Raw genomic sequence first — 18,060 nt, forward strand, 5'->3', positions numbered from 1 at the left:
AACTTCTGGGATGGGGAGACCTTGAAAGCAGCAAGGGAGTAGACAGCTCAGGAAATTTTCTTTTCTCTTTATTGTATCCTCATGGACCTCTTGGTAATGTCTACAACAGCATGAAGAAGTGGGAGGAAGCATGTCCAGAACCTAAAGCTATTGGTTTGGGGTGCTTGGCTGGGCTCCTGCATAGTCACAGATCTTTGGACACATAATTTACACATTTTGCTTATGGAATTCACCCTTAGCATCTTAGGTTAATACAACCCTAATTGTGTAAGTGTATTTAAATCTGAGCCTTTTCCCCCTAAACTCACAGGAGACAGCTCCAGCAAATACATGAGTGTCAGAGAAAGGCAACTGGCAGGATTTGTTCTGTCTTCCACTGAGACCTGGGAGCATGGCTGAAAAAGCCTGCCCAAGAGTGCCCTGGATCAGTGTACACAGCTTCCCTGACCTGGCTCTGGCATTTCCCAAGCCCCAAGCTTCCCCAGAGCTGCTCAAGCAGGCACAGCCCTCCCAGGAGTGACTGCAGTTTGCACCCTGCCTTGCCACGGGGCCCCTCTGTGGAGTAGGGGTGTGAGGCTGGCATGAAAAGTTCCACAGGCTCTCACTGCTGTTGTAATCATCAACCAATGATCCCCATCCCTGGAAGTGTTCAAGGTCAGGTTGGATGGGGCTTTGAGCAACCTGATCTAGTGGAAAATGCTCCTGGCCATGAAAGGAGGATTGGAACGAGATTGTCTTTAAGGTCCCTTCCAACCCAGATCATTAAGTGATTCCATGGAATGATTGTCCTTGCACAGCAATCCTTATTCACTTGCAAACCAAGAAATACTCTGAGTATTAAGAATTGGGGATCTAGGGCTTTTGTCTTTGCCAAGTTTTGACACAGGGCATATTTCTCTTCAGTTCCTTAAAATTTTTGCAGCAGTTGTTGACTGACTTTAGAATTCTTTGCCTTCTGTTCTAAAAAATGACAAGATTTAAAGTAAAGTGTCACTCCCTGCCTCAGCAATGGCTGCAAAATTAGTAGTGAATGATGGTGTTCAGGAGCTCATCTGCTCAGCTGGGACATGCTGGTGCAGCTTCCTGCACATCAACAGCCCTGTTCCAGATAAATCTTCAGGCTTCTTCCCTTTTCAGAAAGCAGTATGGGGTGTTTCAGGCTGCAAAGTTTGTATGTAAAGTAAATGCATTGTTATTTAAAAGTGATTCATACTGTTGGGAAGCCCAGTAAGGTGAGCTGATTGGTGGGTAAGCAATGGAGTGTAATAGCCCTTGGAAAACTGCTGTGTAATAACAGCTTTGATTCCTTGCAGGATAAAACTGTATAATGTTGCCATCTTTCCTGTACTTTTCATGTGCACAGCACTTGATATACACTAAGTGTATTACTTTGTCATCTGGACTGATAGCTGGTCTGATCCTCCTGGGCTTTGCCAGTCTGCTTGTGAGAAGTATGAAATTTCCAAACAAAGTTTCAGGCTTAAGGTAACACCTAAATTATAGATTTCTGAAGTCGCCTTGGCAGTGTTTCTTGATAGGTTGCTTTTTGAGCTGAGCTGATAACCCATCTTGCCTCAGAAATGCTTTCTTTCCCCCCTCTCCTTGATACTGAATTGCCTGTATCATGCACCATTAAATCTGACACAGTTTATCTCTGGGTTGGCTGTGCAGAAAAGGACAAAGTCCAGCGTAAGCCAGGGAATCTCAGGGTAAAGTCAGCAGCAGCCTGACTTGGCTGCAGCTACTCCACCATTCTATTATCTCCATCATTCCAAGAGCCTGGGCCCCTCAGCAGCACACGAGGGTTTTTTAAGGGTTTGTGTGTTACTGGCACTTGAAATGTTGCTGTGGGGGTACCTCATTACTGCTGCTGCAGGAGAAATGTCTGTGGAGAAAATGAGGCCATGATGATTTGGTGGGGAAGGAAGAGGTTCTCTCACAGAACACATCAATCAAGAACCCTGTATGTATCCATGAATATAACCTTCCTAAATGCATCCCCTCTGTGAAGTGTGTGTTTGTGTATTCTAGCACTTGGATCTGTGCTGTTTGCACTGGAAAATGTAATTTCTTTGGGCTCTTTCCACGCCTTGGTGACAATTCATGGGCCAGAACAACTCACGACCTGCTCTTCAGCTGGTCTTTCAGTTCCTGGAATCCACCACGAGAAGAGCAGATGTCACTTAAATTTGGTGCAATAAGCAGCTTTCTGAAGCAGAGACAAAATGAGGAGCTAGGAAAAGATAACTACAAAGGCAAATGCCAGGAAATACAAGATTTTGTGACTAATGAGGTTTTCAGGTCCAGTGGAACCATTGTGCACAAGTCCTCAACCTTTGTTTGCTTGAGCTGGATCTGGCAGCCAGGATTGCTGGGCACTTTAAAATCACACTGGGTACAGAAAATCTGGCAGCTTTTGGCTGTTTCTTCCCCTTCTAAACAATCTCCTCTTCACTTTTATGATGTTACTTGTTTTCCGGACTGTAAGAATTACAGCATTTCTCTTTCAAAATATGATCTGGCAGCTAATCCTTGGTGTCACTGAGCATCTCTCCCCCCTCTTGATGTCAACAGGAGTCCTACATCCTCATCATTTCTCCCGCTAAACTCTTCATTCCTGTCTGGCAGAATCAAGAACACTGACTAATGGATCTGGAAACTTGCTGCTTTACTGAAGTCACAGTTTGTTGAGAGGAGTTTTTGGACCAAACTCAGTGAGGTTTAGCACCTTTTTGGACCTTGCTCAGCAAGGTTAAGCACCCTTTTTGTCACTGCTTTCAGAGGAGAGAAGGGCACACACACAGAAGAGGCAATTAAAGAGCTCTGCACCCTCATTTGGACTTGGCAGGTGTTGGAAGGGTTCAGACACACCTTGGCTCTGCCATGCAGACAGGTGCAGTGATGGAGCCTTGTGTGTCCCATTTCTGGGGAACTGGGGCAAAGAGAGAAAAGCAGTTTGCTCACAGTGACTGCAAGCCCAGGGAGTACAGAACCTGTATCTTTGAAAACCAAGAGTTTTAACCTCATGATTTAATTTTCTTTTGATGTACAGCCTGACATATTTTTTCAGTCACTTACACTGTGCACAAGAACTGACCTTTTATCATTTTTAGTTGTAAATCAGACAGTGACGTTAAATGCTCAGGGTGGTTCTCTATAAAGTGATTGTTTCACTGCTCTGCAAGCTGTGCTATAATTTGCCCCATCCATCCAAATACATGTCTTGCCATAATTAAATGAATACTTTTGTCAGTTTATGTTGCTTCAGCTTTCACTCAGAATATGCTTGCTTCCATGGTGGGTTAGTGTTTTTTAAAGAATTTATGTAAGCATATATAAATATAGACATATATATTCACATAGAGAAAAAAGAAAGAAAATATAATTGCAACTTTCAGGTAAAACACATAGAATATTTTGGCAGGCATTTGAAGATTGATTTTTATAAAATATTCAGAAAATACTCATGTTAACAGTGATTTTAAAAAATGTTCCCTGCTGGGAGTTGGTAGATGCTACAAGCTACAAATGGATTCATTTGAAAACTGCATCTGCCTGTTATACAGGTGAAACATTATTAAATACCTACAACAGGAACATTGAAGAGAATTGGGAGATCTCTTGTACAACAAACAGCAATGGCAACTTTTTTATGTGCTTTACTCTGTTCTTTTTGCAAGGCGATGCTGTCTCCTTAGATCAGAGCAAATCGTTGTTTTTCCTCTTTCCTCTCTTTACTGGAAGTCATATTTTCCTGGCTGGAAGGTCCTTCTGGCACAAAGAAACCCTTTAGAACCCTGTTTGAGCTCTGAAATACGTTGAAACTGATGCTTCATGTTTTTGTCAGCTCTCCATGCCTGTTGTTTTTCTTGTTCATCCTTGCAGTTCCTGACAGACAAATTTTAGGAAGCAGGGAGAACATAATGAAATATTTGCTATTCTTCATGAAACATCTGGCAGGGCTTTGGCAAGATCAGGGAATTAGCAAGCGTTGCCACTTTTATATGCAGTAGATGACATTTTTTGTTGTCCTTAATGGAGTCCAAAGCATATGCAAATCAGCTGTGTAATGAGCGAGGTTAAGCTAGATTTTGGATTTGGGTCCATATGGTGTTAAAAACATAATTGATCAGAATGTTTTGAAAGATATCGAACATGAGTATTCAAATTTGTTTTATCTGAATCTCATTATGTCTGAGAAGAGATTTAGGATGAGGGCAGAAGCTGAAGTTTTAAGCTGCATCTATTGTTGATTATTTATGATCACACATACTTCATCAGATGTTTCTGCTATAAACCCCACTTCAATCTGCTTTTAAAGGCACAATAGATTTTTTTGACCTTGCCCTTGCTGTCTTTCATTCTTATGGGTACACACAGGGTCTCTCTCTCTCTCCCCCCCACCAACTATAATATTGATTAAATATATTTGTTCTCCTCAGGAAAGGAGGAGAGAACAAAAGTTCTATATCAGTCTCAGAACTTTTTACAATACAGGAGGTTTCTCAGATCAGTTATGATGAGCACCCCTAAATGAGATGTGTAACTTTTAGGAGGATTGTGATTTTGCAGATTTGTGTCGGATCCTTTCCAAGAAATCTGTGATAACACAGATTTGGTAAAGATAATAGATAACACCAGACCTTGGTAAAGGACCATAGGACCATTTAAGAGGTGGCCATGTTAATTGATGTTCATCACCTGGAACCTCTGAGGCTTCAGGGCTTTGCCATCATGTTGGCCTTAACTGTCTTCAGTGCACTCCAAGAATTGCTTTCTGTGGCCCTTAAGCTGAGATTTGTCTGAAGCCTTTCCTTAAAAGCAGAATTCAGTGGAAGAACAGCTGTTGAACCTCCATGTATTGCTGTACCCTGTCCCTTCTCTGGGTGTTTCAGAACAAGAATAATTCTCTTTACCAGAGTTGAGTATTTTTGGTCGCACCTGTTCTTTACCCATTTGAAGCACAAGATTGTGGAAAAAAAAAAAGATTTGTGCAGAGGGGTTTCTAAAAATGTGTATTCCTTACTTTAAGAGGTACAAGAACGAGTCAGGTCCATGTGGAATAGGAAAATGTCCTGATTTCCTTACTGAGAATACAAGATCTTAGCCACAGTCTTGCTTTAAGCTCCCAAACAGCTGATAACACTGGATGTTTTAGACAACCATTTCTGCCTGCCTCTTGACTATCCTAACATATCTCAAGCCACAGAATCACTGGGTTGGGAGAGACCTTCAAGATCATCGAGTCCAACCCAGCCCCAACACTTCAACTAAACCATGGCACCCAGTGCCACATCCAGTCTTTTTTAAGCACATCCAAGGATGGTGACTCCACCACCTCCCTGGGCAGACTATTCCAGTACTTTATCACCCTTTCTGTAAAAAACTTTTATAATGATACCAACCTATAATATCCAACCTGTATTTCCCTTGGCACAGCTTAGGATTGTGTCCTCTCATTCTGTCGGTTGCTGCCAGTCCTACCCAGATGGTCTAAATTTCCCTTTCAGGTGAACTCCTGCTTTGTCAACACTCACCTGGGGACTGGAGTCAAAGAATTGCTTTGCTCTGGTCACAAGCAGCTCTTTCCCTCAGGTTGCTTCCACTTGAATGCAACAGCATCAAGGTTCAGTGATCACCTATTGTTATTTCTCAGGGAGCTGTAGGAGCATCTCCTGAGACCTCCCATGTCTTGTAATGAAAATTGTGCTCTGAATACAGAGCAACCCACATAACTGAGTGCATGTGTGGGTGTCTGTGTTGTGTATAATATGTGATAAATAATATCTATTATTTATCTGTCTTTAAGGAAAGGTAGATAAGGGATGGTGCTGTATTTACATGCTTTTGTAAGCTTATTTACATACATGGACACATATAATTTATAATAATTCAACCTCATAATTTGTCCTCTGCCATAGATTCTCTGAAACATCAAAGTGGGTATCAGCTAAAAATACATTTTCATGAAGAAAAACTAGCAACCAAGAGGTTTCTTTCTCCTTCACGGGGTGTAGTGGTTGGAAATTAGTAATTTATAGCAATTATTAGTTCAGTCAAGTAATTAGATATCTATCTATCATCTGCTGTGCAAACAAATATTTGTATGTGTATTTATCTGACCCAAAAATAGCTTGTACATAGGACAGATATTTAACTAAGGCACAGGCTAGACATGTCTTGGTCGTCTTAAAACATTTTGCTTTCAAAATCCCAAATCCTTTAAGTTGCCCAGAGAGAACTAAGGGATATATACACATAAAACTTGGACTTTTGAAATTAAATATATAGAACCACTTATACAGCTTGGATAGAGTCAGTGGAATTATGTGAAAGAGCACCAAGGGAAAAAAGATCTCAGGAGAACCTGCCTGCCTTTAAATTCTTTATCCTCAGCAGTATAATTTTTTAGCATCTAAGCCAAAATCTTTCTACATTTCTTTCCCCACACAGTGCCAGTATCTCAACTACTGGAAGCATCTAAAAGCAAATAAAAGGATTCCAATAATCTTCCTGTATTACTTTGGCTGGACTGCTAAGTATCATCAATAACATGATTATCTTTTTGAGAAGAAATTGCTTGAGATAGAGACACTGTGAGAAAAGCTCTCAAACACTTTCAAAATCATATTTTCAGCAACTCTTTCATTATTTAGTATCCTAATGAGTTCTGGTAGTCTCACTAAATATCTTCCCATACAAGGGGCCTTGACTGCTCATATTTCTGTAGGAAGCTTAAGCTGTAAAAAGCCAAAATTTACCTGGTTTGGAAGCATTTCCTCTGATCCTTAAACTCTAAGTCCAAGCCACTGCTTGTGTTGCCTGGTGGATGGGTATTATTCCATCTATTTTGCATCAGCCATATTCTGTTTCCTGTGAGTATATCTCATTTTTAATGAATTTAACAAGATCACAGTGGACCTGCTATTAAACCATCCCTTAAATAAACACCAAGTAGTAGTGCAATATGGATCTAAAAAGCAAGATGTGGCCTATGCTTCTCCAAAACACTCTAAACTTTTGTTTCCCAACAGTGCCTAAATATATCACATAAATATATCACATATAACTCTTATAAAAGTCTTCAATTTGCTTAAAATTTGTATCCCAGGACTTGAGCCCTGGTGCTTGGGATTTTGGCCCAAATGTGAAGAATATAGTGCTGTACAGACATGGACAGTCAGGTCTCAAGATTTCTTCAGTCATATCTCATATTGCCAAGGAATTAACACAGAACCTGGGGCTGGATGCCAGTTTTGGGTGAATGAGCTGTTCCCCCAGCTTGGGTGGAGTGGCTGAATTTGTTTGGTGCGACTGAAGTTTAACAAGTTGCCTGGAATGTCTGTGAAGGTAAAGTCAGAGTTTTCCATGCTTAGGTTGTTTTAAAATTAACTTCACACCATACTAAGTGGAAATTTTACCCTGGTTTAACTTGTCAGTGGTGATGGGGATGCAGCTGTTCCGCTCATATCTGCCCTTGCAAGCAGCAGATTAATGGAATTATTAATGGTTTGTCCAAGACAGGTATTGTACTATGTGAAAGAAAACATCATCACAAACCAAAATGAATATGCCAGTTCACAAATCTTTAATAAAATGCTCACAGGATGGTGCTTTCCCGTGCTGGAATGTGAATGTATTTAAAGAAAAAAAAATATACAAGACCTAAGAACAGTCTAAGGGTGAGAGAAGAAAAACTCATTATGTTTGGGGTCTGCAGCAACTGCCGGAGCTTAATTTCGTGGCTGACTTGTATCTGTTCAAGTCACTGGGTTTTATTAATGCTTACAAGCCTACAGCTATAAGAATGCTAAAGATGCAGCGTTTGCCCTGATATATAGATTGGTCTTCCATTAGGAGGAAATTAATGATTGTTCATAAGACTGAATCCACAGCCTCTGGCCCCTCAGCAGCTTTTCCATCCTGCAAGTCTGTTTGACCAGTTTGTGTGAATTTTGTTGGTTAGCATTGGAAGCACACCTGGATCTGAGCTGAGATACCTGGAACCCAGGAATGTCATGCAATGTCAGCGACCCTTCAAATGGGAGAAAAATGCCTTCTTGTCCTGTCTGCAAACTCATCTTTCACAGAAAGATCAAAGCTGTCCCAATGGCATGGTGTAATTCAATTAAATGCAGTTCTCTGCTTTCATTGAAGGCTTTTCCATTTCCTAAGATGGAAATGGAAAACTGTGATGAGAGATGTGTGCCCAATACCTCCCCTGCCCCTACAGCATCATCAGCCACCTTCTCACCACTGTTGAAGGCAGCCATTCCTGGGAATAAGAACAGTTTATGGTGGATGCAAGTGAATTGCTGACCCAGGGCTAAATTGTTGCAAGCCTGAATGAACATTAGGGGACAGTATTGGCCAGGAGTCAGCCTGTTTCTTCCTCTTCATGCTCTCCTTTTATTTACAAGCTGTCTTCCCTTCTCTTCTAAATAAAACCCATTTGCCCTTTACTTATCTAACTGGTGCACCAGACACCCATTTCTAATCTGGCCAAATCAATTATAAATATTGCAGTCTACAATTAGCCTGGGAACTTCTGAAAAACTAATTAGTTCGAGCCTTAGCGATGAATTGCACCTTTCTCTTGGCTATTTGCAGCAGGAAGAAAAAAAGGAAAAAAAAAAAAAAACCAACCTACACTCGAAACAAGACCAAACATGTCTCAGCCACAGCAAACAGGATTCAAGACCACGTTTAATTACGTTTATATTGCTGGTGAAAGGATGGGCCGAGGTGGGCTGAGAGCCAGGGCACCTGGCACTGCCTTGGGCTGAGCACACATTTTCTCAGGAGATGTTGAGTGATGCAAAAGTCCTTGTCAAAGGATCTTTGGGAAGGGAAGTCCCTTGGGAGTCTACAAAATTAACATCATTAGTGTTTGCTGTGCAGCAGCAACGAGGGGAAAGCAATAGCTCCTAAAGCTGGAGTCATCCTGCGTCAGAACAGAGCTGGGTCTCTCCCTTGGTGAGGTCAGGGACTAAAGAGATCCTTGTCTGGCATTCCTCAGGCAGGAGGGTGCCAGGCTGCTGTCTGGGGAGCTGCTGAGCAGCAGAGGAGAAATTAGAAAGTCATTACAAGGTGTGCAAGGCATCTTGTAGCAACGGAATCCAGACACAAAGGGCAAATTAAAGCCCTTCTTTGCTGGCATCTTGTTGCTGGAGTGTATTTCTTACAGGTGTAATTACCTGCAAGCATCATAGTTGTTTCATTTATGTCCTAAAATACTACTTTATTGAAGCAATTAAAGGCAGAATTGTACTCTGGGATTACTGCAAATGTGTCTGCTTAAGGTTCATTTTAGATTCATTACAAGCCTTCAGAAGCAGTGTTCCTGCTTTTAATAAAACATATGGTTTCCTCAAAAGCAAAACTGTGCAAGACCACACATCCCTTTTAGATTTGGTGATGTAGATGGAATTTTAATGTCAGAAAGCCAGAAGGGCAAGGCAATTCCAAATCACTATAGAGAGGGCAGCATATCTTCAAAGCTTCAGGACACTTTTTTTACCAGCACTGGTAACTGTTCATACAATAGGTAAAACTTCTTTGGAAAAGAATGGGCAATTCCCCTTCTGCTCAGGTGATAATTGTGGTCAGGGAACTTTCTGGGCTCTCCACTCCCTGCCTTAGTGGGGAAAAACCACACCCTTCAGGTGAATGCTGAACTGTGGAGAACTTGGCATGTTAAATCACATTAAGATCTTTTTTTTTCTGTTTTCTGTTCACACACAAGAATGTCTCATCTCTTGAAAAATTTCAGTAAAGCTATTTCCTGCCTTATTTAGTCTATGAACTGTATCAGAGATGTGCTTGGCTCATTATACACAGCCACATCCCTGCTTTGGGCAGCTTCCAAAGAACTGGGACATGCCATGATGGAGAGAAGGTTTAACACAAGGAGAAAATAGGGTTACAGGCAGGGGAGGTTATTTTTCATTGCAGAGAGAGGCTGAGGACATGTTTGCTTGTTTTTTGATACATCCTTCAGAGAGAATCATTGGTGTGTCCATGACCAGCAGTGGTCTCCAGCCTCTGCTTTTTCCTCCTTTTTATGTGATGCATTTAAACCCTCCCACTTCCAGTTTCTCTCTGACAAGGCTGCAACAAAATTCAACGGTGAGAGGAGCAATATGAAAGAAAAGTAAATGCTCCACTTCCTTCTGTAATGCATTGCAACTGTGAGTGCTGTCAAGTGAAGGTCAAGCAGAAACCCTGAGCAGCAGTCACAGATTCCCTAAGAGGGACAGTTTTCAGTGCCCGTTCTTTCCAGCAGAAATAAATGAAAGGTTCTATTTTGAGCCAGCCAGCAGAATACACAGAGAGTGAGTGACCTGCCACCAATGCAAAATGTGAGTGAAAAATCGCTAGAAATTACTCAGGGGTTCTCTAGTTTTCCCCACTCCCTGGAAGTGCATGTACAAGTAGATGAAAATTAAGTATGGGAGAGAGATGCCACTCATGCCCATGTGCAGTGTGCAGCTATAGTTTATCACCACAGCTGCAGAGTGTGTGCTCTGAGGTGTGGCTCAGCAGGACAGCTGACATGAGAGCTTTCTCTCCAGCTGTGTCCTAGCAGGCTGATTCACAATGAGGGGTTGACAGTAGGCACCTAAGAGAAGTGTTTTTCAGTCATACCACAAAGTTCCAGTCGTGTAAGGAGGCACTGAGCTCCCTTCTCCTTCTTCTCTCATTAAGCCAGCAAAAAACCCAGAATTATTTTACAGGGAACCAAATCTTGCTTGCTTTCCAAAGCTGAGCAAACAAAAAACCACACCCACATAGAAAAGGAGAACTAATTAAGATTAAGTCATATCTGAGTAAATATGCAAATTAAAAATCAAAACAAAGAAATTCTATTTATCACATCATGAAGTTGCAAATCGCTGCTGTGGTTCCCATCAGCTGGAATAGATGGGGGTATTAGGCCACAGGTTTTGAAGATCAACCAAATATGTCCATGTTTTATTGTGAAAGCTGGGGGACTGCTGGCTGTAGAATATGTTTATCAGCCTTCCCCCCTCTCCTCTGCACTGTGTTCATGTTCAGTGGTATTCATAGTCTACATTTTTCTTGGATTTCTATAATGTAGTGTCATTGGTTTTTCCCCTTTGTTTACCTTCTGTAAGACAACATCATTATTCTTTGATAAATATGTTTCATGTCTCCTGGGTAGGTTTTTTGTTGTTGTTTTGCTTTTGGTTTTTGTTTCATTTTTTGTCGCGCTAATTCTTTTCCAGCTTTTAAAGATCAGATTAAAAACAAACAAACAAACCCCCAAAACTCTGTTGGGAAAGAATACAATAATCAACAGATATTGGCAACCCTGTTCCTTACCATGTGTCACCATTTGCATGGAAGGGGATGGTCCCTGTGATGTGGGGAAGCACGTGCAAGGAGTGGCTCTTGGTTGGTGGAACTGGCTGGCTCCTGCACGTGCCACAAGCTGCCACCTCTCCTCTTTCAGAAGAACCTGCTGCTTGGAACCAGCCCATTTGTGTTGCTTTGTAACGTGTGTAAAACACATTTTAATGTGTTTTAAATCTTCTGCAGCAGAAAGTGAATTATTGGGATGTAAAGTTCCGTACAGTGCAGAGATGTAACTGGTTTGTGGAGTTTGTCAGGGTGATGAAGATCCTCTCAGCTTTGAAGTCAGCAGTGTGACTGCAGCCTGTGCTGGCTGTTGGTGCCATCCCTTTGCTGCTTGTGAGACCTGTGCTGGTGGCTCTGATCCAGGGCTGGCACTCCAGGCTGGAGAAGCCACTACCAAGATCAGTGCTAACTGCCTTGCTCATCAAAGGAGCAAAGGGCAGAGCTAATGAGGAAGAAAATCTTCCTTCCTGACCTCCAAACAGGCTCTAAGCACATCCTCACTCATGGGGAACCTCTTTCTGCAGCACAACTGCCCCCCAAATTGAGCTCTCTTGGTGTTTTGTGTGCTGTGCAGGCAGACAACAAGAGGGACTTCTGGAAGGGCATTACAAATGTTTTATGAATAAATGCTTGCTTCCTAAAGAATATCCCTTCAGTGTTCAATGTAAAGAAATGGCAGGTTTGTACTTTTTGCCTTTCATTCTCTGTTTGTTGTCTTCCAGACTTCCCTTCATTAGCAAAATATTTTTGTGGTAGGAGGCATTTTCCCTTTTTTGTCAGAAACACAGTCTTAAAATCACTTAAATTATTGAAAAATTCAGAAGATCCTGTTATTTGGCTTCTCAGATTTAAGTAATAATAGGGACCTTTTTTCCCCCCAATTATCCTGTTAATGCAAATGTTTGACCTTCAGTTCCTAGGCTGCAAGCTTCTCCATCTGTAAAATATCAGTGAGTTGGGTAACAGCTATGTTTTGTCCCAATGGCATTAGCAGCTCCTTAAAAATGTACAAGTGCAATATTGAAAGTAGGTATGCTTTGGTTCTTTTTGATTGCAAATCTGCAAGAGCAGGGCTTATAAGTGAAAATTCTGGTTCCCCTGGGTTTAGTCAGCTTTGAACATTATCATAGGTACTCAGTATCATGGTAATTCATGCAATGCCTGCATATGGAAATTAAAAGAAGAAATCAAACCCACTGGTCAGACTCAGCTGGGACCATTGCTGTTGCTGTTTGTGCTGGGAGGATTGTCCTGGTTTGTTTGTTTTGTTTCATGTCACATCCTCATTTTCAGTATGAGTTCTTCCTGACCCAGATTTCTGAGCAGACTGAAGTAGAGCCAGAAACTGTAAAAGTGCATAATTATTCTTTTATTTATTTTTAAGCTGTACAGCTCTATTAAGCTTTCAGAAAATCCTTTATACCCAGCCTTTGAAGTAAACTAAGCCAGAGATCAGCCTGAGAAGGAGATGTGGGTTGACACTGCCTGTTTCTGCTGCAGAATACTCTGCAGTTAAGATCAGACCTAGGAAAATCTTTCACCTTTCTTGGAGTGCAGAAGAGGGGAGGGATCAATACATCCAAAAGCAATACTTTACACCTTTAGTATGTTCTGAAACATCACTTGCTGGCCGTGCTGTGTAACAGCTGAAAGCTGGAAGATTATTCTGGCTACTGGCATGTAAGTGAGCAGACCACACATTAAAGCTGTGTATGCTCCATCTGCCAAGCCATTCATTCTTCCCAGCTCGGGACAAATTAAAAAACTCTGCCCCAGAGGTGGAATATTATTATTCCTTTGCCTGTCCCCCAAAGCAATACATTCCCCTGCTCTGAGTCTGATCGAAAACATTGACCTGGAGGTGAAAAATGCAGTATCTCTTCCCCTGATTCATCCAGACTGTGACCCAGACAGCACTGAAATCACACAGGCTTCTCTCTGGTCTCAAAAAATTACCCAGTTGCTCTGATGGGCTGAGGGCCAGATGGGATGCAGGCAGCCTGGGAGGAGAAGGACCCCCAGAGCCATCTAGTCTAGTGGTCACTTTTCTGCCATAAATATTGCATCAGGCAAACCTCAATGCATGCACCACTCATGCAGTGAAAGTGGGCATGCAAGGAAAGCCCCTGTGGCCGTTCCTTTGAGTAAATGGCAGGAGGCCAAGGTGGGGTAACCTGCCTTTCTGAGAGCCAGATGATGTGGCTGTGACATCCACTTTGAGTCTTTCCTCAGCCATTCAGGCTTGACTCTGAGTTTGGCCCTTTCCCAGGAAGCCAAGCTATCAAAACTTTTCCATGTTCTTCACAAAACACAGCCACTCCTGGTGCTTCTGCCCTCCCTGCAGACAGTGTGCTTGAAGATCCAAGAGGCTCAGTTTTTTGTTTGTACTGCCTCTTGTTAGCAGTGCTCTGAGCATTCACAGAACAGGAGGAAAAGATGCCAAGGCACTTCAACCACCTGGATTAATTAGGTCTTACACTAAATGTGGAGCTACAGCAAGGGGGATGATGATTAAACCAACAGACTTCTGGAAACTGAATACCTTCTTCTCTGCTATATTTCAGCTTCTGCAACCTTTATTAGTGCCTCAAGGCAAGAATGGTATTGTCTGTATGTAGAGCAGTCTGTTTCTGTATTAGCAATAACAGTAATAGGGCTGGGAATACTAATGCTTTACTCCTGAGAGGTCAGTGAGTATCACTCTTCATTTTATCACTCTCATTGGTGAGACAGGCACAAGGACACACCAGAGCTTGCTTAGTACCACCTCATCCCTTATTAACAGAGCCAAGGCTGAACCCAGAAAAAGCATTTCCCTGTTGCTTGCTCTTCCCCCTGAGACCATCTCCTCCTTTGGTGACGTCCAGTCTCTCTTGTGGTTTTTCTGCAGAAGGTGCAGTAACAGCAGCCTGGAGTCTGATGATGAACCTCCTTGTGCAGAAGAGATTGATTATGACACTGCCAGTAGCTCTGATGGTGAAGAGGAATTCTTGGAGCTAGACCAAGAGATCCAGGAGTGCCTCTCGTGTGTGGAAGGCGAGACAGAAGATGAAGGAGTAACCACAGGACAGACATGCAGCTCCAGGGCTCTGAGGGGGCTCTACATTTCCAGCCAGCCAGCACCCAACAGCACAGCTCTTCCTCTGGGCTCATCAGCACTTGGGCTGTGCCGTGGGTTTGAGAGCAGTCCCGTGTGAGCAAGGCTGAGACCTGCAGAGCAGCAAGAAAATGGGTCACTGCTCGTGTTTGCCTGTTTGCCAGCTTCAGCACCCTTCCCAGATGTGTTGCTCCTGGTTCTGAATGGAGAGCTGACTGTCTGTCTGTGTAATTTGTATACATACATCTGCTGAGGGCGGCTCCTTACACTTTGTACCCGAGGCAAGCGAGGGGCCACCAGCCCAGGTGGTTCCATGTGGGGTCATCCATTCCTCAACACAATCCCAGTTTCATGGCTGCCTCTGGTACATGGTTTCATACAGATTGACCTAAGGAACAGTATTTTGAGACAAAGGAATCAGAGATGATTCTCTTTTTCTGACTTTAGGTGGCCTTTGCCTGGAGAAGTGACAGTTATTGATGCCTTTCAGCAGAGCTCCCTGTTGCCATTCTCTCTTGAGCTGTAGAGCATGTCTCTGATTTCTGTCTGATCAGAATTTTTACAGTGCATTCAACAGGTTGGGTCAGGCTGTGCATATTTCTGAGATGGTTGTGTCTCAGCAACAGCAGGGGAAATCCAATGTGCCACAGTAAGGAAAGCAGCACTGACAATTCATAGTGATCCTCTGGAAACCTGAGCTAAATTCACCAAAAGAATAGTGATGGTGGCAAAACCCTGGAGTGAATTTAGCCCAAGCATCAATCAGAACAGTTTCTTTAATCCCCAAATGGAGAAAAATTAGATTTCTCCTAAAATTGCCTCCCAGTTCCTGAGAATCCAGCACAGACAGGGAACCCACACACGTGTTCTGTATCTCTAAAGCAGGAAGCCATGTCACTTCAGCTCACACTTCACATTGCCTGATCTTGCCAAGTGTCTTAAACTCTGCTGCTGCAAATGGGGAATTGCCCTGAATCCAAATGGAGCTAATTTTAAGATGCAAGAGGCTCCCAACTCTGTCACTGCTTTGTGAGGCTCAAGGACAAGGATGAATGTGCTGAGTGTGTGTAGCATTACAGCCTGCAAGGACTCCAGTGATTACCAGTGATGATTATTATTAATATTGATGCATTATTAAAAGCACCGTGTCATCTTCCTGGTTTTATGCTGGTTTTGAAGAGAATTTCTAGTGCAGAACATGAAATGCTCTGATGTGTTTCTGAGCACCTTTCCTCAGACTACCTAGACAATATTTTCCAGCAAGAGGTTGCTCTTTAGATAAAAAGCTTCTTCATGTCCTGCTTGGTTTTCAGTATCCATGGATCTTAAAATCTTCCCTAGCACATAAGAGCTCCCTATGTCTCTATCTCTCTAGGATGCTGCTCAAAAGACAGGCAGCTTGGGTCCTTAGAAGCTGAGCTTCTTAGCCCAGACTAATTCATTAGGTGTGGTGTGTGCCTCTGTACAGATGTCCTGTTCTGCTTGGTTTAGCATGCAGCTTGTTGCACACAATACTGAATTTTAATAAAAGGGTGGCTCACAGGAAGGGACACAAAAGAGGTGAAACAGGTGTTCCCATTATAATAGTTTGTATAATACTGCTTCAGAGCTTATTAATAAAGAAACAATGTATGTGTATAATTAACTTAAAAATCCAGTGTTTGTAGGCATGACAAAAACTTGACACTGTGCTAGGTACTGATGGCAGCATACAAAAGCCATGCTCTGGGGTGTTCAGCATTCAGCACATCCCCAGAACACAGGGTAAAAAATGCTGTTGTGCATATCTGTGTCATGCATGTTTGCACCCACTTTGCTTTCTGTACCAACACTGCCACAAGAGTAGCTGAAGGGTGCCTACCAAGGCTTGCCAGTGGTAAACCCTATTGCAAAGAAAAACATATCTTCTTAAATCAGCATTTTCCTTAATGAGATGCAAATATTTGGGCTATAATATGTGGCTTTCTAGCTGTTTCATTCTGAGTTTTTTTTTTAAGATAGGGGGAATTCAGTTCAGTGGGAGAATTCTACACTGGTGACTAAACTGTGCAGACGTAGTCATAATATAATAAAAGATGTCTCTTCCATGTGTGTTTGGAGCCAAATGTGTATGAGCAGTAGCACCATTTCAGAGACCCCTGTGCTAGGAGCTGCAGGAGGTGGGGAGATGGCAGAGGTCCTCTATTGTAAATCAAAGGCAACTCCGACGAAGGGGAGAGAATGATGAGGAGGACTCCATGGATATCAGAAAGCTAATTAATTACTTTATTATACTATACTATATACATTTCATCTAAACTGAACCTGCCAAGCACTCACTCTGCACACAACTGCTCACACTCTCCAGAATCTCGTGACTTTCACCCAACAGTCCCGACACACACATGCTTGGCCCTGACAGGCCAAGGAAACAAAACACCATCACTTTGGATAAACAATCTCTGCTTTGGCACAACACAGGCACAGCAAGTGATAAGAATTGTGTTTTCCCTTTCTCTGAGGTTCAGAGAACATGAATCTCAGAAATCCTTGGGAAGAATTGTGCCTTGCTTTTCTCTGTGAAGAGAAATGTGGCAACAGTCCTTGGGGTGTTTTCAGTGTCTGGGATCCAGATGCAGCAGCTGAGCTGGGAGCAGTGTCCCTGGACATCAACCACACCTGCATAAATGCTGCTGTGTGGTGTGAAAAACCGGGTCAATCCTTTCTCCCTGCCAGCATCCCATGCCTGTGCCAAATAACTTGTCAGCAAGTGAGGGTGCTGCAGAAGGCAGAGGGCAGGAGAAGCCCCCATCCCAAGGATGGGGAAGTGCAGCAGGACACAAGGGTGACCAAGCACTTGGAGTGGCACCTGGATAGCTCCAGGAGAAGCAGTTTTGTGGGCTGCCTCCTTTTTTTTTTTTTTTTTTTTTTTTTTCCCCAGGAACTTGTAGAGAGGGAGCGGATGCTCCTCTTCTTGTGACAGACCTCTAGAGGTCAGGAGAATGCCTCGGTGCGCGCTGCGCGCTCCGCGCTATTAAAATTCTCCCTGAGTCATGGTAATTAAGCAGAGCTAGGCTCTGCACAGAGGAACGGAAGTGCATTGACTTTAATAAAACAAAGTGTAAAACAACTTTAGATTAACTCCAGCCTTGTTTATTCTTGCACACTTGTCATTCTGGTTTGGTATCCCGCAGTGAATGAAGCCCTTGTCCCCTGCGCCGGGCCCGTCACCTCACTTCAGCCCGCGGAGCGCTGAGAGCAGCGCCTTTCCTTGCTGCCGCTAGCTAATCCCAAAGAATTTGGAAACAGCCGACGGAAAAAGGGAGGGAGAGAGGGAGGAGAGGGCAGTCGCCCTGCTCCCCACCGTTTTGTCCTTCCTCAAGAGTCAGCAAGGCTGTCAGGTTGAGACTCAAGCCAAATACTCCCATCATGGCCAGAAGAGATGGTGTCTTAGAGGCACTGCCTGGTCCCCAGCGCTGCAGCAGTTTTGGGCTCCTGCCAGGCACATTAACTTTTTTTACTGATGCTTTTTGTCTCACGCTGGCTCTCTTAGAGGCTGTGAATGGCTGTGCTCTCCTTCCTCCCCCCTCCAGTTGACATGA

The 18,060-nt window shown here is 43.0% G+C and overlaps 1 protein-coding gene across 1 annotated transcript in view; it reads left to right on the forward strand.

The window, feature by feature from the left end:
- AGBL1 (AGBL carboxypeptidase 1) overlaps positions 1–16,564 on the forward strand; it is a 246,308-nt gene extending 229,744 nt beyond the window's left edge. Inside the window, exon 22 of the mRNA XM_071442058.1 lies at positions 14,273–16,564. Coding sequence (XP_071298159.1) covers positions 14,273–14,579 — 307 coding nt within the window. The 3' untranslated portion in view covers positions 14,580–16,564. The remainder of the gene's footprint in view (positions 1–14,272) is intronic.
- The last annotated feature ends 1,496 nt before the right edge of the window (positions 16,565–18,060 follow it).

This window comes from Agelaius tricolor, unplaced genomic scaffold (assembly GCF_023055355.1).
Source record: "Agelaius tricolor isolate 1412-34295 unplaced genomic scaffold, bAgeTri1.0.p SCAF_16, whole genome shotgun sequence".
In the NCBI taxonomy this organism is placed as follows: domain Eukaryota; kingdom Metazoa; phylum Chordata; class Aves; order Passeriformes; family Icteridae; genus Agelaius; species Agelaius tricolor.